A 13,750-nucleotide genomic window follows, 5' to 3' on the forward strand; every position below is an offset into this window, starting at 1 on the left:
TAGTACTTCTAAAAAAGAGATGTAAAATAATTACAACACAATGATTAAGGCCTTCCCTGACAGGCCAGGGCTAGGGAACCCTCTATCACCACTGCTAAGAAGGGATGCTCTGGGACGGCTCAATCCGGGGGGTCTGGATCCACGTCAGCCCATGGGCCCCAAATGCTGTCAAATTTCGTTAGGGCACCCCTAGATTCATACGTAAGTTTATATAGAGGTATCACACTATTAACCAGGCGTATCCAGGCACTAAGAGAGGGTGGGAGGTTGCCCATCCAGTGCATTGCTATCGTCTTCCGTGCGTAGAAGAGGAGGATGCGGAAGGCAAGTCTAGGGTATTTGGCTGGGACCAATTCCTCCAAGACCCCTAGTAGGCAAACAGTAGGGGAGATGACCCTCGGAAACTCTAGGTTATCCGCTAAGTAGTGTACCACTCTAGTCCAGAATTCGAAGATGTGTTGGCACTCCCATATTAAATGGAAAAATTCCGCACCCGGTTGCTGGCACCTGGGACAGTTGTCAAGAGGGACTCGGCCCATTTGTTTAAGGCGGATAGGGGTTATATATACATGGTGTAGAATTTTATACTGTACCAGCTTATCCTTGAGAGAGATAAGACCAGCGTATACATTGTCTATTGCCTCCTCCCAATCATCCTGAGTAAGACCAACAATTTTAGTAGTCCACCAGTCTTGGACAGTTCGGAATGGTTTGGGACCAGATAGGAGAAGTCGGTGGTAGAGTCTGGACACCAATTTGGAGGGGCTAGGGTCCCGGAGAATATCTTCTATAGTCGGGGAGGATTGCTGGGGGGTAAGGGAGCGAAACTGGGAGTGAAAGGCATGTCGTAACTGGAGATATTGGAATAGCAGAATAGGCGTGGGGTGGGTCTTGCATTGAAGAGCAGGGAATGTGGGGAACGTTTGCGGGTCAAGGAGGTCCTTTAGGCACTTAATTCCGTGGAGTGGCCAGAAGACAGAGTCTGGCAGGGTTCTGAGGTGAGGTAAGTGGGAGTTTCCCCACAGGGGCAAGTGGGGGGACAGTATTGGAGGCTCACAACCCAACACCTTGAGGGCTAACATCCAAGCTTTATGAGGGGTGGTTAACGTAGTTGGTAGAGAGTTGTAGTCTTTAAGGGACCGGTATGGGAAATTGCGAAGACCCTCCCACGAGGCCACAAGGAGGGCCTGCAACTGCGAGTTGGGGTTATAAGGGTCAGGGTTAAGGCACCAGTGGAGGTAATAAATTTGCGAGGCCAGGTAATATAGGTGAAAGTTAGGGAGGGCCAGGCCACCCTCATCACACGGGGCACACAGTTTAGTCAAGGCAAGTCTGGGGGCTTTATTGTTCCAAAGGAAGGGGACCATGATCTGGTTAATACGTTTAAAGTAAGACTTCGGGATATATATAGGTGCATTGTGGAGCAGATAAAGGAGTTTCGGAAGATAAATCATTTTAATAAGATTGACTCGGCCCCACAACGACAAGGGCAGCCTGGTCCACCGATTTAGTGTGTTGGCCATGCCTACTATAAGTGGGTCCAAATTAAGGGAGACATATTGTGCAATGTCAGCATGAATGGTCACACCTAAGTATTTAAACTGGTTGGCCCACTCCAGAGGAGTCTCCGCCGGCAAGGACTGGGGCTGATTGGGGTCAATGGGGAACAAGACCGACTTGTCCCAATTCACCCTGAGGCCAGAGAAGGATCCAAACTGATTGACCAGGTCTAGGAGGGCAGTAAGGGAATCGTGAGGGTCGGCCAGATATATAAGAAGGTCATCAGCAAATAGAGACACTTTTTCTTGTACGGTGTCATATGTTAAGCCTCTTATTTGGGGGGAGCGTCGGATCATAATCGCCAGAGGTTCAATCGCAAGAGCGAAGAGAACCGGGGAGAGGGGGCAGCCCTGTCTCGTTCCCCTAGTCAAGGAGAAGGGGGGCGAGATAAGGCCGTTGACTCGAACGCGTGCCGTGGGGCTGCTATAGAGGAGCTTAATCCAGGTTAAGCACCGGGGGCCAACTCCGAAACGGGTTAAAACCTCCCACAAAAAAGTCCCACTCCACCGAATCAAAAGCCTTAGCAGAGTCTAGAGAGGCTACAACTCTGGTGCCCGTCTCAGCATGAGCGACTTGTAAGTTAGTAAAGAGTCTGCGAAGGTTAATGTTAGTGGAGCGCCCGGGCATGAAGCCTGATTGATCAGGGTGGACAAGGTCTGGGACCACTCGCTGCAGGCGAGAGGAGAGTATTTTGGCTAGGATTTTGGCATCCGTGTTAAGTAGAGAGATGGGGCGGTAGGAAGAGCATCTAGTCGGGTCCTTGCCCGGTTTAGGGATAACTACGATGAGGGCTTCAGTAAACGAAGGGGGCAGCGAGTTATTGTCAAAGGCACATTGAAGTGTGGCAAGGTACTTTGGGACAATTTGGTCCGAAAGGGCTTTGTACCAGTCCGGGGTAGGCCATCCGGCCCTGGTGTTTTATTTGGAGGTAGTGAGGCAATAGCGTCCCTAACCTCTTGTAAAGTGATAGGCGCATCTAAGAAAGCTTGGTCAGAGGCGGTGAGAGTAGGCATAGGGATGGAATCTAGAAATTGCTGGAGTTGGGCATTGGAGTAGAGTGCTGTCGTGGTGTAAAGTGTTCGATAAAACGTAGCAAATTCCTGCGCTATAAGCCTCGGTTCCGTAACCACTGAGCCATTGTCTAGTACAACACGCGAAACAGCTGAAGGAGCAGCCTGCTGTTTGGCCAAAAACGCCAAAAGTTTGCCATTTTTATCACTCTGGTCGAAGAGTCTTTGATTTTGGTAGAGCAAGGCTTTCCTGGTTAGGGAAATAGAGGCATTGGAAAGGGTGTGTTGAGCTTTCAGGAGATCAGTATAGTGAGCCGGGGTAGGATCTTGGGTGTGCAACGTAAGAGCATTTTGAAGGTCATTTTCCGCAATTGTGACTTGTTCAACACTATCATTCCTGGCTTGCGAGATTGCCCCCATAAGAGCACCTCGTGTGACTGCTTTTGAAGCATCCCATAAGATAAGTGGGGAGGCAGAGTCAGCGTTAAGGGCCCAGTACTCCCCATATGCATTCGCGGTGGCCACAGTTGAGTTCTTAAGCCAAAGGGGGCTCAGACGCCATAGTTTATCAGTGGCCGCAGGAGTCCACCGTATGGTGAGTTGTAGTGGGGAATGGTCAGAAAGGGCCTGGGGTAGGTATTGGACCTGGTCAATAAGCGGAAGAAGCTCTACTGAGGCAAGGGCAAGATCAATCCTCGAGAAGGATTTATGGGTTGTAGAGTGACAGGAGAATACTCGCTGAGATGGATGCTTCCACCTCCATGGGTCAGTCAGTTGGAAGGCCTCTGCCCATGTAGTAAGTTTAGTTAGGGTGTGAGGGTCGGGGCCCAACTTGTCTAAGGAGGGATTCAAACAGCAGTTAAAGTCCCCCAAAATACAGAGTGGACTGGGGGGGAATTCAGTGAGTTTAGTCATTAACAAGTCTAGGATCGACACAGCGAATGGCGGCGGCATATACAAGTTAACTAGCAGAATGGGTTTGTTGGCAATAAGGCCATGTAGTATCAGAAATCTGCCATAGTGGTCAAGGTGGAGCTTCAATAATTCAAACGGCAGACTTTTTCTAATTAGTATGGAGACCCCCCTCGAGTGCGAGGAGAAGGTGGAGTGAAAGTGCCATCCCACCCACGGTTTTTTCAGTGCAAGAATTTTTTGCCCAGTAAGGTGCGTCTCCTGAAGGAGAAGGATAGAGGGGGGGTACTTTTTCAGATAATTGAACATGAGACTCCGCTTGAATTTGGAGTTGAGTCCCCGGATATTCCACGACAGAATCGATATGTTAGCCATACTTCCCAGGTAAAGGTATATGCCAGGCCAAACGGAGTGTCCATCCCTTAACAGGGAGCAGTGCAAAATTCACAGAGAGTACCTTATGTATACAATTTACATCAGTCAACAAAGCTTGAGCAGTTTGCAAAACACATTGAAACAGAAACCCAAAAATAGGACATACCCAACCCACCCTACTCACCCCCCAAACTTGAGCGAGTCTAGTACCCATAACACTTATAAACCAAAATAGAGGCTCAGTCCCTAGATAACTGCTAAAAAACAGTCCCTCCTACGGGATCTAGGGCGGCACAAGTCCCAACGGTTGCCCATCGCTGAGGCCCGCATATTCATGCTGTGTGATTACCCTGTGGCAAAAGATAAGAGCCACAATCCAAAAAGGGAAGAGCGCAGGAAAGAAAATGCACTGGAAAAAAAAAAAAAAAAAAAAAAAAAAAGGGGGCGGGGGGAGAACATAGAAGAGGCCAAATGAGGCAGGGGAAGGAAGTTCCCATCATGAAGGCTGAGTCCTTGGTAGTGAAGACAGGGCCAGGCGTCATCATAGAAAAGGAGGGCCACGACATTAGGGTCGTAGAGGACAGAAGCAAGGTCCCCTAGCGTAGGATGGTGAACCCAAAGTGAGCAAAGGAAAGCTGGGGCAGCCCTTGCAGCCGTGGTAGAGTTGTCACATGGCCATAAGACATAGCACAGGGCCCAGTTGCTAGGACTGGAATGAATTAGTCAGGCCTCAAGGGGTAATCCAGCAGGGTAAAAAAAAAAAAAAAAAAGGGGGGGGGAAGGGAGGAGGGAAGGCAAAGTCATGGAGGTGACAGTAATGTGATCCACTGCAGGCATCCATAGCAGGTAGTATAAGCAAGAGGCAGCAGCCCGAGGCGAAGCGGTCCAATACTGGTGCCGTTAGAAATGTTTCCCACAACCTATGACATCATAGGGGTCTTAGCCATATCAGGCATCACGGTTCGGGGACCGGCGAGGGCCCCGCAGATTAAGCCAGTCATCGATCTCTCTCGGTGAGGCAAAGAAAAGTGCACGGTCGCCATCCTGAATGCGCAGCCGCGCAGGATACTGCATACTGTATTTGATTTGCGCGTCACGGAGGCGCCTCTTTATTCCTGTAAATTCGGCCCTCTGTTTCTGAATAGTGGGAGAGAAGTCCGGGTACAATGACACAGTAGCCCCCTGATATTGAATCGGGCCCTTTTCCCTGGCAGCAGTAAGGGCAGCATCCCTGTCCCGATAGTTGAGGAGCTTTAGGAGAAAGGGGCGCGGGGGGCCCCAGGTGGAGGAGGCCTCGCCGGGACCCTGTGGGCTCTTTCCACGATAAAAACCTTGGAGAAGGTAGTGGCACCTAAAGTTTCTTGAAGCCAGGTTTCAATGAAGAGCGTAGGGTTAGTGCCCTCCACTCTCTCAGGTAGGCCCACTATCCTAACATTGCTGCGCCGTGACCTATTCTCAAGGTCATCTGTTTTATCTAGGGCCGCTTTTAGCTGCAGCTTTAAGGCCTGTACATCGGTGTGAAGAGGGGGAATGACATCATCTATGGCCGAAACTCTATCTTCCAGGGCCTTGGTGCGGTCTCTCACCTTTTGGAGGTCTTGGCGCAGCAATGAAATGTCGACGCGCAGTTCCTCAAACTGTGCAGTGCTGGAGGCTCTGTTCTCCATGATGGCCGCTAGTACCTCTCCTAGAGTGGGTTCAGGAGGCTCTGACGGCTGGTCAGGCGCAGGGCCCGGCGGGGAAGATGGCGGACTTGCCTGGGGAGGGGATGGTGGCTGAGCGTGGTCGCGGGCGAAGCGCTCCAAACGAGACGCTGCCTCCGGTTTCGGCTTGGGATTGTTCCTCCGCATATTCGAGCAGGTGAATGAAGTGGATGCGACCTATTTTGCGGACCGGTCAGTCGGGTAAATAGCCGGGTATCTGCATGCGGTGCACGGAGCTCAAGGCACACGCGTCTGCTCACAGCGCCATCTTGGACACGCCCCGTCCAGAACATTTGTTTTTAGAAGGAATCGGTGACCCCATTTAAAAGCTATAAAAAGTTAGAAGAAAAGGGGCAAATAATTAAAAAAACTATAACAAAATTAATGAAGGCCAATTGAAAATTGCAGTGAGCTCATATTGTTTAGTTTAAACCAAAAACAAACTTCATAACCCCTACTTTGTTTGTTCTGAGCCAACGTTTGTTTATTAAGAAAGATTGAACAAATAGATGTGAAAAAATTGCTAGAAGTAATCTGTCAACATTGCTTGTTTTCCTTTGCTTTGTCTTGTGACCCATTTTTAGTTCACGGTCTCTTGACATTTATAATGTAATGAATATTCCCCTATATGTGTCATGAGAGTTTATTTTCTTGTCATCTTCCTAATCTTTGGTTCTATTTTAGGATTCCCAGCAGAGTGTGACTGTGGTAATCTTTCAAGATGAGTATACTGTTATCTCGGCAGGAGCAGTAGATGGGTAAGTAGGTCTTGCAGCTTCTCAAGTGCTATTCGTGCCTGTTGCTTTTGAAATGAACTAGGGCATGTCTTTCATAGAGATCTCCAGGTGTGCAGACCCCATTTAGGCAACAGGTTAAACCTTTAGTGTATGGTTATTACATCAGATTTTCACACACTTAATCCTATAACTAAAAACATGTTGAAAATTGTTGACTTTCCAGAGAGCCTATTGAAATCACACAAGGCATGATCAAAGTGTATATATCGGTTCAATTATGATCCAGATTAGATCACTTACATTAAATATTAATTAAGCCATAGCTGTGAGTCCATTTATAGGAGAGAACTATGTTGGGAGTGGTAGAGGTGTTTGTGTTTGAATCAAACACCGCAAACAAAACTAACCTACAGGTATGGGACCTATTATCCAGAATGCTCAGTACCTGGGCTATCCTGGATTACAGATCTTTCCCTAATTTGGATCTTCATACATTAAGTGTATCAGAAAATCGTGTAAACATTAAATAAACTGAATAGGCTGGTTTTGCTTCCAATAAAGATTAAATATGTATTGGTTTAGATCAAGTAGAAGCTGCTGTTTTAATATTATAGAGAAAAAGGAAATCTTTTTTAAAAACTTGGATCATTTGGATTAAATGTGTCTATGGGAGATGGCCTTTCTGGATAACTGATCCCATACCTGTACTTAAAGGGATCCTATCACCGGAAAATGTTTTTTTTCAAAATGCATCAGTTAATAGTGCTACTCCAGCAGAATTCTGCACTGAAATCAATTTCTCAAAAGAGCAAAGTCACATGACTTGGGGCAGCTGGGAAATTGACAATATGTCTAGCCCCATGTCAGATTTCAAAATTGAATATAAAAAAATCTGTTTGCTCTTTTGAGAAATGGATTTCAGTGCAGAATTCTGCTGGAGCAGCACTATTAACTGATGCATTTTGAAAAAGATTTTTTTTCCAATGACAGTATCCCTTTAAGTTTTGCAAATGTATTTGACACATACTTGTTGCTCTAATCTTGTCTCTGAAATAGTATGCTAGTGGCCCTATGCACTCAATATTTCAGGTTTCAGTACAGGTGCATGCATTCTCCTGTGGGTGTTCGCTGATTTGTAGCCTGAGGACGGGATGCACAAAAGGACCGCTGCTCAAGCTTTAGCTGAATCCATTTTGCTTAAATTTTAGTGTCGTCAAGATTTGGGACTTGAGGAAGAACTATAGTACTTATCGGCAGGATCCAGTACCAGTGAAACTCTTTCCTTATCCTGGAAATAGTACACGCAAACTTGGTATGCAAGATTTTTGGTTGTTTTGCTTATAAAAAAACAGTGAAGGGGAACTATCACAAAAATATACTATGCACAGCATCTGATGTAAAGAGACTTTCTAAATAAAATACGTTAAATTGTGTACTGTGTGTACTTCTAAAATAAGTTAATCTTCACTATGCCACCCTCTGTGACTCCTGCATGAAGATTGTATTGATGAGAGGAGGAAAGTGAAAAGTAATTTGATTATTTATTTTGACAAGTTGAATTCATTTTGTGATAATTACCCCTTTAATGACCCAGGCATATTCCTGAACAGTGTCAAATTGAGTTTGTCTCGGCTCTGCTTTTTTTCCTAGTATGATTTTTATTTCCAGGGTACTCCAGTCTTGTACTCGACCCAACTGGCACAAACCTATTTGCAAGCTGTACAGATGATAACGTGTATATGTTTAATGCAACCGGTCTAAAGACTGATCCAGGTGAGTAAACGGAATATTTGGAAATTCTACAATCAAACATTGTTTCTGTTCAAAAGGTCTAACGCTAAAAACATTTTTAGTATCTTTAAAATTAACTCTGGCAGTATGTTCACACTGGTGCCAATACTGTTTACCACGAAGCCATATGTGCCTTGATTATTTAGTGGAATCTTCTATGAATATCTATTAAAGAGTAAAAGTTGAATGGCCCTGTTCAACAGAGGAGAAATCCCCAACTCTCTGTTTACCTGTATAGAATTTCAGGATGAAAGTTATTTTGCACTAGTTTCACCCTTTGATAAACCTCATGGTGTATTATCTCTGAAGCCTTTAATTACTTAAAGGTACTCATCGTGTTTGTTTTGTGATTTAAATATTAATTTTTGGTTTGTTTTTTTTGTTGGAAAAACAGTTTTTGTAGCTGCTGGATACATTGATACAATTACATGAATCACATGATACATTAGCCATGAATGAAATATCTTCACTTTTTTTAATGTTGCAAAATGTTCAATTAGGTCCAGACTGGGTTTCAAAATACACCCTGGAATTTCAAGCACACAGAGCCAAAATAGCCCCCACCAGCCCACTAAATAGTGACTGTCTATGGCATCTTACAACAGCCCCTCTGGCATTTGCCGAAATCCCAAGATTGCCAGCCCAAGCCTGTGTTCAAGGATAGGTGGCCAATTAATACAATGGAAGTGCAAAAGCTGCCGAGCAGATAAATCTGATAATCGCAGGTTTCCTAATTTTTTAAAGGGTTTTCCCCCAATTTTATTTACAATATTCACGAATCATACTTTGTTGTTGCAGAATAGAAATAAACAATAGTCAATTGCATTTGTCAATAAAAAAAAACATTAACCAAGGAAAAAAATTAAATTGTTTAACTGCATACTTATAAAGATATTGACACCAGAAAATAACCCTTTTTTTATATCCATCATAACATTATCTTTGAATGCTATTTAGAATTTTGCCATAAAAGTATTTGCTTGATGCTTTTACATTATCTTTCTTACCCCCATGTTCCTGTATGAGGGGGCTGCCATATTTGTGCAGCATTAGTCAGTTAGAATTAGAAACTGACAGTCTGAGATGGGACAGTCAGGTTGGCAAAACAGTCAGGTTTAGGAACATCAAGTTATAATTACTTACAAAAGCAGAACTATCCACAAAAAAAAGATCAACGTGACCTATAGGTAACTTTTAATGTAGATTAATATTCTGAAAATAAATTTTTTTTTTAGTGTCACTATCACTTTAATAAATGGCTGCTGAAAGAAATGTGATGACATGCTCCTTTCCAGTATTACTAGAGGGTCCGTTATCCCCTAATTCACTTTTTAATGGTGGATTCTTATAAGGCAGTCAGGTGATCTATGAAGTTCTTGGGAATGCTGAGGCCATAAATGTATTGGAGGGCCATATCCAGCCCAAAAGCTTTATGTTGGACTGCCCTACTCTATTAGTACTAGTTACTAGTTCCTGACATATCTGATTAACTTTTTAGCACAGATCAACCACATAAATTTGTGTCGGGCATCAAAGACAAACTGATTAGAGAGATGACCTCTTGCTGTGTGTAGGCACTTGTACTATGGAAATTTCCACGGTTCAGTTGGTTTTTACCTATTTAATATACTTGATCTCCCTTAAAAATCTTAATTTGCAATGACAGGACTTCTATGGTATGTGCATCACATACACACTCACATAACCATTCACATATCGGAGACCATTGGTTTTTGCTGTCTTTTTGTAATGCAAAATACAGCCTAGAAGTATAATACCATGGAACAGCAGGGGGCGGCTAACACTTGTAATTTTTCAGCATTGGTATCAAGGATTGTCCCTTCCACTTGTTCAAAGAAGTGATACGCAGCTTTATAAGCCAGTAACACCATCAAGTTAAAATAGTTTTACATTTTCTATAGTCTTTAGGAATTTCCCTTTTCTAATTCCTCTAAACTAGGTTGCTCACTATAAAGGGGACCAGTCAAAAAAAAAAAAATTTATCAAAATACTATTATCATGTTAGTCAAGCAATATGAACATCAATTACACTGTATAAATTATTTTAATCTTGTATCCTTCGGTCTGGGAATTCATAATTATAACAAGCAGGAAGCAGCCATTTTGTGGACACTGAAAAATGAATTTTAGCATATGAATGTACATTAAATGTTACCTATAGGTCATGTTGATCATTTTTTGCCGAGAGGTTTGTTTTTGTATATAATTGTTAGTTGAAGTTCCTAAGCCTGACTCTCTGACACTGACTTTGCCAACCTGACTGTCCCATCTCAGCCTGTTGGTTACAGTTTCTAATGCTAACGGACTCCTGCTGCACAAATATGGCAGCCCCCTCATACAGGAACATGGGGGATCAGACAGGTAATGTAAAAGCATCATGCAAATACTTTATGGCAAAGTTAGAAGTAGCTTGCAAAGCCAATATTATAATGGATGTAAAAAAAGTTTAATTTCAGGTGTCGGTATCTCTTTAAGACAAGCCTTGCATCATCTCAGAATCTTGTTTGTGCACCAGAATGGGGGACTTGATGTCCATCCCCATGTCCTGGTTAGACAATTAAATGGAATGTGAAAGTAATTGCCTGCCCCGCCTCTATGCCTAAGGCATAGAGGAGGGGGCAGACAATATTTGATTGACAGCTGAGATGTTTAAATAAGTTTACAACCGCTATAAGCCAAAAAATAAAAATTTAGATTTCATGTTTAACTTGAAAAGGACTTTTATAAAAAACAGATTTTTTTTTTGTCTGCGTGACATGTCCACTTTAAGTTGTTAAAACTGCAGCAACAATTACTGTGTTGTAGTTGCAATATAGCAAGGCTTAGGGCATGTTTAATAGAAGCGAATACTTCTACTATTAAAATCTATTGAAAAATTTATCAAATTATAACTATTTAAAAAATTGGCAGATTTGGAGCCAGCCATGTTTGGTTCGTCAGATCATTGTCGTCCTGGTAGGGCTGTATTCCCTTTAGTCTCTTATAGGCCAGTACCTAAGGCTGCCGCTTCAGCTTTTTTAAATTGAATTTAAAGGGATCCTGTCATCGGAAAACATGTTTTTTCAAAACGCTTCTGTTAATAATGCTACTCCAGCAGAATTCTGAACTGAAATCCTTTTCTGAAAAGAGCAAACAGATTTTTTTATATTCAATTTTGAAATCTGACATGGGGCTAGACATTTTGTCAATTTCGCAGCTGCCCCCAGTCATGTGACTTGTGCCTGCACTTTAGGAGAGAAATGCTTTCTGGCAGGCTGCAGTTTTTCCTTCTCAATGTAACTGAATGTGTCTCAGTGGGACATGGGTTTTTACTATTGAGTGTTGTTCTCCGATCTACCAGGCAGCTGTTATCTTGTGTTAGGGAGCTGTTATCTGGTTACCTTCCCATTGTTCTTTTGTTTGGCTGCTGGGGGGGAAAAAAGGGAGGGGGGTGATATCAGTCTAACTTGCAGTAAAGAGTGATTGAAGTTTATCAGAGCACAAGTCATATGACTTGGGGCAGCAAGGAAATTGAGAATATGTCTAGCCCCATGTCAGATTTCAAAATTGAATATAAAAAAATCACTTTGCTCTTTTGAGAAATGGATTTCAGTGCAGAATTCTGCTGGGGCAGCACTATTAACTGATTCATTTTGAAAAAAATGTTTTTTCCCATGACAGTATCCCTTTAAGTTCTCGCGTGCAGGACTGGACACTAGGCAAAATCCAGCAGCAGTGCTGGGATGCAATACCGTCTCATTGGCTCATCCCATAATTACAGAAGGGGCTTGCCAACATGCACTTATAAGGCCCTGCCCCCTCACTATCAATTGGGTCATAATATTGGCCCATGTTACAGCCACCAGGAGAGGACTGCATCGACCACCTGATCCTGTCTGTGTCAACTTGTTGCCAGTTTTATGCCCTGATATACACTTTTATACACTATTTGGCCAGACAACTTTTTTTTTTTTCTAATTTTGGTTCTGTACATTACCACAATGAATTTTAAATGAAACAACTCGGATGCAGTTGAACTGCAGACTTTAATTCAGTGGGTTGAACAAAAAGACTGCATAAAAATGTGAGGAACTAAAGCCTTTTTTTTAACACAATCACTTCAATTCAGGGGCTCAAAAGCAATTGGACAAATTAAAAAACTGAAAATAAACTGTTTATTTATAATACTTGGTTGAAAACCCTTTGTTGGTATTGACAGTCTGAAGTCTTGAACTCATGGACATCAGATTCTGGGTTTCCTCCTGTTTAATGCTCTGCCAGGCCTTTACTGCAGCGGCTTTCAGTTGTTGTTTGTTTGTGGCCTTTCTGTCCCAAGTGAAATGCAGCTCAATTGGGTTCAGATCAGGTGACTCACTTGGCCATTCAAGAATATTCCACTTTTTTGCTTTAATAAACTCCTGGGTTGCTTTGGCTGTATGTTTTGGGTGATTATGAAACCCCTCCAATCAATGTGACTGCATTTAGCTGGATTTGAGCAGACTGTCTCTGAACAGCTCACAATTCATTCTTGTGCTTCTGTCCTGTGTCACATGATGGATAAACACTAGTGTCCCAGTGCCACTGGCAGCCATGCACGCCCAAGCCATCACACTGCCCCCCAAATGTTTTATACATCATGTGCTATGCTTTGGATCATGAGCTGTTCCACACCTTCTCCATACTTTTTTCTTGCCATCATTCTGGTAGAGGTTGATTTTGGTTTCATTTGTCCAAAGAATGATTTTCCAGAACTGTGCTGGCTTTTATAGATGTTTTCTTTTAGCAAAGTCCAATATAGCCTTTCTATTCTTGATGCTTATGAGTGACTTGCACCTTGCAGTGCACCCTCTGTATTTACTTTCATGCAGTTTTTTCTTTATGGTAGACTTGGATATTGATACGCCTACCTCCTGGAGAGTGTTGTTCACTTGTTTGGCTGTTGTGAAGGGCTTTCTCTTCACCATGGAAATGATTCTGAGATCATCCACCACTGTTGTCTTCCGTGGACGTCCAGGTCTTTTTGCCTTGCTGAGTTCACCAGTGATTTCTTTCTTTCTCAGGATGTACCAAACTGTAGATTTTGCCACTCCTGATAGAGTAGCAATTTTTCGGATGGGATTTTTCTGTTTTTGCAGCTTAAGGATGGCTTGTTTCACCTGCATGGAGAGCTCCTTTCACCGCATGTTGTCTGAATCTTCCACATACAAGCACCCCCCCCCTCAAATCAACTCCAGGGCTTTTATCTGCTTCATTGATAATGACACAACAAAGGAATTGCCCACAAAATAGCCTTTGAGTCAATTGTCCAATTACTTTTGAATAGGGTTGCCACCCGGCCGGTATTTTACCGGCCTGGCCGGTAAAACAGGTATTGAGGCCGGTATTAAGATAATGCCGGCAATTACATGGCCAGTAATTTTTTGCGGGGAGGAAAAGCCACTTCAGCAGCTTCGCTGTTCCCTTTTCCCTCCCTTCTCCAAATTCCAAGGCAAAAGTAAAGTTCACTCTGGAGAACCAAATTCGATTCAGTGTATTTTATTTAAACACATGTTTCGGACAGAAATGTCCTTCATCAGGTGCTACATGTCTGTCCGAAACATGTTGTGTTTAAATAAAATACACTGAATCGAATTTGGTTCTCCAGAGTGAACTTAACTTTTAC

General features: G+C 43.2%; 1 protein-coding gene across 1 annotated transcript in view; it reads left to right on the forward strand.

Moving 5' to 3' along the window:
• Positions 1 to 13,750, forward strand: part of dtl.L (denticleless E3 ubiquitin protein ligase homolog L homeolog) — a 44,958-nt gene that overhangs the window by 8,180 nt on the left and 23,028 nt on the right. Inside the window, 3 exon segments of the mRNA NM_001092140.1 lie at positions 6,245 to 6,318; positions 7,506 to 7,609; positions 7,966 to 8,070. Of these exon segments, the coding sequence (NP_001085609.1) occupies positions 6,245 to 6,318; positions 7,506 to 7,609; positions 7,966 to 8,070 (283 nt within the window).

The sequence above is a fragment of the Xenopus laevis genome, chromosome 5L, assembly GCF_017654675.1.
Source record: "Xenopus laevis strain J_2021 chromosome 5L, Xenopus_laevis_v10.1, whole genome shotgun sequence".
In the NCBI taxonomy this organism is placed as follows: Eukaryota; Metazoa; Chordata; class Amphibia; order Anura; family Pipidae; genus Xenopus; species Xenopus laevis.